Source organism: Podarcis gaigeae, assembly GCF_964106915.1.
Source record: "Podarcis gaigeae genome assembly, chromosome: 3".
Taxonomy (NCBI): domain Eukaryota; kingdom Metazoa; phylum Chordata; class Lepidosauria; order Squamata; family Lacertidae; genus Podarcis; species Podarcis gaigeae.
The window spans coordinates 64,125,493-64,134,827 of NC_139680.1; the positions used below are offsets into that span (position 1 = coordinate 64,125,493).

The following is a 9,335-nucleotide window of genomic DNA, read 5'->3' on the forward strand; positions in this document are numbered from 1 at the left end:
AGGGAATAAGCTTGATCATGGACCTCAATATACTTATTATGAGTGGACCAAACACTGATCATTATTTTTAAAGCATGATCGATTAAGTTGGGATTCTGTATACTAGAATTGCCTGAGAAATGTGGCAGAGAAAAAAGCATAATACAAGCTTAGATGGGACCCAGAAATGCAAAGTGTATGGCACGTGGGAATATAACATTAAATATTTTAATTCTACTGCCATAGATTTAGACATGAGTTCAAATGGTTATGGATTGCATCTTCCAAAACTTTCAGGTAAAGTGAATCTAACATTGATTAACGGTTCCCTATCACTGCAGAGAACTTTGAAACCAAAATAACTGAAGCCATCCAAGTTGCCTGACCAGGGGGCACATTTGGAATTTTGAGAAAGTGCCTTTGTTGCAAGCCACAAAATTGCTGTCATAGGGGTGTGGCATAACACAAAATGGCTGTCACATCTAAAACAGCTGAAATACTGGGCCACAAAATGGTGCAGGTATACTCCCTCCTCTATTCACAGTGAGGGGAGCACCTACAGTGGCCACCATACTTGCTCAAAGAGAGATGCCCTTTGCACTTCTTCAATGTTCAGAATGAAAGGGATAGTAAGTGTCCAGTCCTGGCATACAATAAATTGTGGGGATGTTTAAGCAGGTGTGCTCAGTGTAGGAGAATTTGAGCAGATAGTCTCTTGTATATTGTGGATCTTTGAGGGACTATTTACTGAGTGACCCAGAAGGCACAGGCAGGCACATTGGCACCTATGGGCGCCTCATTTGTGACCTCTGTTCTACAACATGCTGCCCCCACAACAAGGAATAATTTGATTTCCTTTTTATAAAAAGCAGAAAGTGTTAAATTTAAAAGTCTTTGCTGTTTCTCAATGTAGTATTTCCCTGTAATTGCTTCAGAGTGGAGGCAATATTACAGAACAGAACTAAGGACAGTTTTGCTATTGCTGCCTCTCTTTTCCTGAAGCAAACGCAAACCAACCATCTTTGCTTTCTTCATAGTTCCAACGGCAAGTCTGTGTCCTGGTCTGAACCAGGTGGGAGAGACGTTCCCAAGGGACAACATATGTGGCACAGACTCTCAGTGCATGTGAAGAGCAAAGAGCCAGGATGCAATCAGACCGCAGTGATCAAGCCCTTGACTAAAAGCTATCCAGGCCAAGGCAAGAGCCTGACTTTTTCAGACATCAGCAGTAAGACTCTGTACAATGTGGTGGAGGAAGAGGAGAGTGAGCCAGTGCGCTTTGGCCAACTAAATAGTCCTTCAGTGGTTGTGCATCGACGAATCATGGCGACGCCTCCCCTGCAGGCAACAGCAGGGGAAACCCACCTGTTCTTGTCCGAGCAGAGTCCCCAAATCCTACCACCTCCACCACCACAGAGATCTGTTATGGAGCAGCTGCAAGGCGTGGTCAACAAATTTGCCACTGGCATCCCGGACTTCAACTCTGTGATCCCCGCACCTGGTGCCGGGAACGGAGTAAGGCCTATCTATCACCCTCCATTATTGCAGCAGCAGGTGCTGCCACTCCAAATGGGTACATTCAGCAAAGAGATAGTTTCGTCCCCAGCTGAAGAAGAGGGGCAGGAGGAGGAGGAGGAAGAAGAAGAAGAAAATGAAAAGTTTAAGCTTATCCAAGGGTATGTGTATGAGCGGCCAGGGAACCTAGAGGAGGATGAAGATGAGGAAGAGGAGCAGGCAACCAGCAAACTGACTCTAGAAGACTCACCAGCACTGACGCCTCCATCTCCCTTTCGAGATTCGGTGGCCTCAGGCAGTTCTGTGCCCAGCTCCCCGGTATCTGAATCAGTGCTTTGCACACCTCCCATTGCAACCTATGCCTCTGTTGTTCTGAGGGATTATAAGCAAACTTCATCAACCCTGTAGAACAGAGGCTGTGGTGATGAAAGCAAGTGGGCCACGTCTCCTTGGTCAGCTTTGGTTTGATGGGGCAAAGCAGCACAAGCCATGAGAGGGCCAGAGAAGGCACACCAACATGATGTTGTGTATAGGAGGGGGAAGCAGCAACAACGAACAAATGTGTATCCTGCACTAAATCTATTAGAGGGCTTCAATTCTTTACTTGTTGTGTGTGTGCGCGTGCATGTGTTTTAAAGGGAAAGTATTGTATTGTTTTCAAAGTATTGTATTCTGAGAAGACAGTAGGCGTTTTGACAAAGCACAAATCCCATCTACGACTTCTATAGCAAAAACAAAATTCAAAGGGGTAATAAGTACCGTACACAACATTTCACACACACTGTCACACATTCTCTTGGCAACACTTGAATAGGACTCTGCATAACACAAACCACAGAGGAGACCTTAGCATCCATCTCACTGCTGGACATCTTCAATGAATGCGGCAACGTTCCCTTGGAAAGGAAGGAATAAAAGACTTCTCTGCAGACAGCACACCTGGGTATATCTTTTCTTATGCTTTCTTAAGCGAGTGACCTGGAAATAACAAGTTGCCATGTGAAGTTTGTGTCAGAGAAGCAAAAATAGCATGTGAGCATATAGTTTATAAGGAATGTTTAGAACCTCTGATTTAGTATCCCGCCCCCTTGTGCTGATTTTAAAAAGAGCCAGAATAAACACAGTGAAGACACGAAAGGGCTGCTGATGAGAACCAAGGCAGAAATTCCTGTAGTGTTGAGCCTTTGCCCTTTTGTAGATGATTGCAAGCCAGGTGGCTAAACTGTTAACACTACATTTCCTGTAGCAAAACAATATTTACCAACTCGACTTTCATAATCTGATGCATCTGCCATGTGGTTACATTGTTTGTTTGTGTTACTATGGAAACAACTACATATGAAATAATTATATATTTTGAGCAAAAGTTACTACTTTAAAGCAAAAAGCAATTCTTAACCGTGGCTCACTAGATTCATGGTAGAGGCAAGAGAATGAGTGTATGTTGTGTCTTTGTGTGTGTGCGTGTAACTGTATAGAACATGTGCTGTATAACATCTAATAACTGCCACTGGATGATTGTCCTACAAATATATTATCAATATTTTTATGTTTCGATCATGTTTTATATTGCATTGTTTAAAAATATACTATAGATCTTTGAAGGTTTGTAAGCTGTGCTGAAACATTTTTAAAAAGCTAAGCCTTCCCTTATAATAGGGTGCTTGATTTTGCTGATATTTTTGCCATGTGAAATTATGCTGTTGAAAATAACCAGTGCTCCAATAATTTGTTATTTCATGTATTTTAAACAAATGTATTTAATAAAGGATGCATCTCTTTTAGAAATCTTGCACACACCAGAATTAAAAAAAAACCTGTAAAGGCAAATTTGGAAAAAGTATTCAGACCATTTCTCGTTATGGATAACTGAAAGACCATACCTGTGGCAAAGAAATTTCTATGGTGCTTGAATCTGTCTACCATTGTTGTTATTCCTCTCATGCTGGTTTTTTTTTTTCTTTCCCCCAGTTTCCGGATTTTGTGTAGGTTTCTTTTCTAATAATCAAAATCATTGTCAATTATTATCATGCTGTTTTAACAACCTTTTCCTATTACATTTCTTTTCATATAAGGGATTGAAGGAAATGTGTAACAGAATTGAATTTGGAGAATGTGTAACTGAAAAACGTTGTATGCAATGGCTGCTATGATTTAGCTAAAAATGCTTTGGCATGGACAAGTGAAAGCATCCAGTTTTTAAATGATCCTGCCAGTTGCAGCCTTCTGCACCATATCCCATTCTGTTGCTGTTGGATCTCCTACTCCTAAAACCAGCATTTCAGGCTGGGCTTAAATGGGCAGCGGGGACTGGAAACAAGCAAATATCTCCAGGGTGTATGAGTTCACTCCACTAAGACACAGATACCCACAGAGTTGTATCCAAAGATACACAAGTGTATCCAAAGATACACAAGTGTATCCAAAGATACACAAGTGATGCTTGTGCAAAGGGACTTTACTGCTCTCTCTTCCTCACATCAGCCCCATGAGCCCCCTAAAAACCGCTCCTGACCCGAGATCAGGCAAAGCTCCAGAACAGCATAGAATGTGAGCCAGATCCTACAGTGGGTAAGCATGGGCAAATCTGTCAACTTCATTTTATCTCAGTTTCTATGGGTTTTTTCCCTCATCTTAAATTCAATCCTTCACATTTACACATCAGTTTGTGGGGGTTTTTCAGTCATCGTGAAAGTTTGGAATATACATTTTTATATGCAATTTTGCCTAATGTGAATATTGCAAGGATTTTTTTTCCAACAATCATACATCACAAATATATGCATTTTATGCACACTTTCCCATAATTTATGCATTTTTGTATGTTTGGTTGGAGAGCTGCGTCACAAAATTTGGAGGAGTGTAAATTTCAAAGAATAGGAGAATAGCAGCATTTGCCCTTGATTCAGGTAGGTAGCCGTGTTGGTCTGACGTAGACAAAATGAATAAAAACTAAATAAAAAAAATGTCCAGTAGCACCTTAGAGACCAAATAAGTTAGTTCTGGGTATAAGTTTTCATGTGCATGTTCTGAAGAAGTGTGCATGCACACGAAAACTTATACACAGAACTAACTTTGTTGGTCTCTAAGGTGCTCTCTCTCTCTACGAAAGCATATATATATATATATATATATATATATATATTAGCATTTGCCCTGTGCATCAGAAAATGTGGATTATGCAGGTCTGCTGAACTTAACTTCTCCCCATCCCTAGCAGTAAAAGGGGACATCGTCACATGTGCATTTATATTGTCCTCTCTTGTTTTCAGTTAACTTCTTATGCTTTCAGTGATGTCATCATGCAGCCAAATTTGATTGGCCATACTTAGCATTGTGATGCAATTCCAACAACTGTTTAATCCCTGATTGGCTTTGATTTCCCTGCCGTGCCAGGGTTTAATTTCTCCACTGCCACCTCCACCCCCATTGGTGCTGATTGGTCACCAGGGCCCGCCCCTTGAGCAGGGCCCCATGCAGCGCCAACAGCATGGACAAGCAGCGACAGGGAGGGTGCCAGTCTCTGTCCCTGGGGCGGATCAAGGCAACACCACCCACCCAATAAGTTGAGCAGACCTTCAATCACCGCCATAAGTAATCCAGAAAGAAGAAGCAGTAGCTGGAGAATAGGAAATTGCATGGAAATAATAGCAGCAAGCCAGCATGTTGGCACTGAAAATGACTGGATGGTGATGGTAAATGTTTACATAGTCTAAAGGGATATTTGTGGAAATACTTTACACCATCAAAATCACTATTTTTGCCTGAAAACGGTGAATATTCAGGGCAGCCCCAAATGCACTCAGCCATTGTAATCAGAGGGTTTGATCCACACTTAATTATTGAAATCAATGGAATTTAAGTAAGACTAAATTTAATTAATTTGTAGTGCATCAGGTTGGAAAGGCTGCTCTGAAGTATCATGAGACTCAGCAAAGTTTCAGCAGGCTGGGGCACCTTGCTTCTGCACATGCAAAGTGCCTCTGCCCAATTTTTACCAAATCCCTTCTCCCATTGTAAACCCCCCACCAACTCTCTTCGCAATACAGTAGCCTGTCTTCTTGAGGCTATAATTTGATTTTTAAAAAGGCTGCAGCTTTCTTATTAGAGGCAGTCAGTTGACAGAAAGTATTCCTGGCTACTGCTGCAATCTGGATGTCCAACGCTCCCATAAGCCTACAAAGCAGAGATTGACCACTCTTCCAGGGCAAATGCTCCACAGATAGTGTACAATGAAAAAATATATAAAGCACAATAAAATCACATAGTTAATTACTAAAAACAGTAGCAAAACAAAAGGGATAACTGAACAACCAAACATTCATAGGACCCACTAAGTGAGGGAGACAAGCAAAGTTCTCATTTCACAACATGCAGCAAAAAGTGTGCTTGTTTATTTATAAGATTTCTTAGCTGCCTTTCGGCATCAGGTCCACTGGCAGGTTACAACAACAGAATATAAAACAGCAAAAACACTGCAATTATAAAACATGTAAAATGAGTCCAAATGAAACAGAACAATATAAATCCAGCAAAAAAGCAGGGTCCATAAAAAATTAAATACCTTAATTGACAAAGGCCAGGGTAAAGAGACATGTAGCAAAAGCTAAAGATATAAAGATCAGGTCTTTATAATATTTGGCAAATTTAGTAATCCCCAAATAGTTACCTTAGTGAAATCATGCATGTTACACATGCAGTTAAAATGTTCAGAATATTTTTCTCCTGTCATGTAAATATCACTGGTTACAAGTATAGAATGACTTTTTTTTAACTGGCCTGACTCCTCAGTTGGATATTACTTCAACACAGGTGACGAGACAGCATTCTTCATTGCACCTGAGACAGCAGAATACTGTAGTGGGGCAGGACAGTCTCTGTAACATAAACAGGGAATGGCTTGGGGGCTTAGAAGAATCTGCCAGGGGGCTATTGCTGCCATCTAGCCTCTGCTGCTTGAGGTGGTCATCTCACCTTGACTAATGGCAGGGGCGGTCCTACTCTACCACTGAAGAAACACTGTTTGAACAAAACCTTACAGTAAGCCCTCTCTAATTACTAAGAAGGCAACATTTAAAATGGGATAATTCACTGTTATGACTGATACAAAATCAGTACCGCAGTGAGAAGAGCTTTCATATTCAACAATAAAATGTGAAGAGGAAGCACATCATCTACCTGCACCTATTTTTGTGCCCATTTGATGGTGGCAACCTGTACTCTGATCTAGCCAATCTCAACATAATAAGTAATCGTTTTACATACATCAATGGATATCCATTTTATTGAGGCTCCTTATATTAGCTCTTTGTTTGTAACTGGAAACTGGAACTGTGATATATGTCTCTAATGTTTATCCAAAGGTGAAGACCTTCACATGTGTGGTTGTACAAACTTCTAAGATTTCTGTAAAAAGGTATATTTTGGGTCTGTCATATGATTAATTAAAATTGCCTTTATAACACTGTCTAATAAGTATTTTATATTTACTTTGAAAAAAAATGATCTTACATTTTTACTCTGTGAAGTTATCATGATTTAAGATACAAACTGCATATCTGAAAAAGTAACACTCCAAAGGTTTTAATATCTGCACATAGTATTGTTATTCTTTAATTTATAACAATAGTTATATACCTCTATTCAACAATTATAGATAAAACTATAGATCAAAAACCATGTAAAAGTTTAAACAAGAAATAGTCTTTTGTGAGCTGATCAACATATTACTTGATCACTTGATGAGTTATCTTCAAGTGAACCCAGTTCCCCAGATTACGAGACTACCACTCTTAACCACTACACCACACTGGCTCCCCCTGAGAGGAATGTCACCACACCATTTTGCACAGGATCTTGTCTACTTAAAATCTCCTCCACTGCAAAGTTGCTTCTCTGCTACGAGACCTGTATAAGGATTGCCTTTAGTCTATGGCATCCACTTTCAGTATAGATATCTTTTCAACCTCATGGCCCTCACTCCTCTCTAATACATTACCTAAGAATCAACTTGAACTGTACCAATTTAGACCATTTAAAACAACAAAACTCATGTTTACTGCTAAGCACAGAGACAGAAGTATCAAGAGATACAAGCAAAAGATAAGCATAACATTTTGGTTCTGGTTGTGCTTGCCAGCCCTAAGACTTAAAAAGTGCCTACTTCAGCACCAAAATACATCTGCCTATGAACTATGGAGAGCAGCGCTTTTCCGAGGATGGTGATTTCTAAACCACCTTCATCTCCCGTCCCATCAATCACTGCATATGCATGCTGTGTGAATCCTGGAAAGAACAGAAGTGAGAACCAAGCTTTGAAATGTAATTCCCATCATTTTTAAAAAATTGTTGGCTAGAGGAAAATGAAATGTTTTAACAAAGGTCAATGGGCCACAACTTAATCTTTGCTGAGTGGTAGAACCAGAAGCAGCCAATCCCACCACTCCCCTGCTGAAGCCTTACTTACCATGCATGTGCTGCAGCTTCCAGATTCATGTGGAATCTCATAAGAGGTCTGTAAGATCTTGCCACAACCTGGAAACCACAGCCACTTCTCCTTGCTTCTCCAGTGGCAGCAGTGGGGGTGGAGAGAGAGGGTGCCTTTCAGCCATGGGAGAAGTGAGGAGAATCGGTGGCTGTGGCAAGATCTTCTGTGAGCTCTGTGGGATCCCGGAAGAGTTCCATGAGATCTCAAGGGATTTTGCCAGAAGCTGCTGCCGCTTTCCCTCCTTTCTTCACTGGTGCCACCCCTTGGGATTCTGCTGCCCGAGGCGGTTGCCTCAGTCTGTCTCACAAGTGGGCTGGCCCTGGGTCACATCTGCTTCACATAAAGAAGGTCCCTGTTCAATTCTCAGGTAGAACTGTGAAAGACTCCCAGACTGAAATTCTGGAGAGATTCTGCCAGTCAATGAAGACAATGCTGAGCTAGATGGATTGATGGTGTGACTCAGGAACATAGGAAGCTGCCTTATACTAACTACTTGAGCTGAAGTCTTTGGGAGTATATCTTAACAACCTCTTGAAGGGTATTTTTAAATAATTGGATCAGTAAAATGATACTTGGCAAGTACCAGCCTGCAAATTCATCAAGGGAAAGAAGCAGCCAGCCTACAGCATGCCTTTCTTAATGAGGTATTTAACAGACACTTCTTAAAAAACAAAAAAAACATCCTGCTGGCAAGTGATGTATGTGATTATTACATCATCATCTTCTGGAACAGAGCCCAGAGCCTTTGAGAGTCCAGCTACTTTCGCAAATGAGATGTTAAGAGCAGATCTCTTTGGAAAGCTTGCAAACTAACTAACAGCAGTTGGTCTAATAAAAAAAGATGCCCTTAACCAGAGCATGTCTTGCTCATTGTCTGGGATGACTAATAGGAGTAGTAGCACATTGTACAGTCCAATTTGCAGCATTAGAAAAGAAGCTGAATAATTCCCTTATGCATATATAAAGCTGCCTTATGCTCAGCAAAGCCACTAGCCCATCCAGTTCTATAGCATCTGCTTCTGACCTGCACGAATTGTCCAAAGTATGATGTAAATAAAGGGACTGAGGATCAAATGTTCAGTGTAGTCCTACTGCTTACAGTGGCAAGGCTGAAAACAACAACAACCATGGACTCCTGCAACCTTTAATAGTTGTGTAGACTAAGCACACAATTTCAGCAGGTATAGCTTGTCATGCATTAAAGCTTAGCGTGGCTTATTTCTGAGAAAACATGCATACGTTTGGCTTGCATTATCTGTGAAATAGATATAAGAATGGTTTACTTTATAGTACCATCTTATTATAAAAGAAAAGTGAGTAGGATGGGGCATTTCAAACCGAAGTAACAAAACAA

General features: G+C 40.8%; 1 protein-coding gene across 2 annotated transcripts in view; it reads left to right on the plus strand.

Moving 5' to 3' along the window:
* The window catches only part of GRM1 (glutamate metabotropic receptor 1), a 186,313-nt gene extending 181,720 nt beyond the window's left edge, over positions 1-4,593 (plus strand). For both annotated transcript variants that reach the window (XM_083731611.1, XM_083731612.1), the window contains one exon: positions 1,017-4,593. In XM_083731611.1, the coding sequence (XP_083587737.1) occupies positions 1,017-1,902 (886 nt within the window). In that variant the 3' untranslated portion in view covers positions 1,903-4,593. The remainder of the gene's footprint in view (positions 1-1,016) is intronic.
* Positions 4,594-9,335: the final 4,742 nt, after the last annotated feature.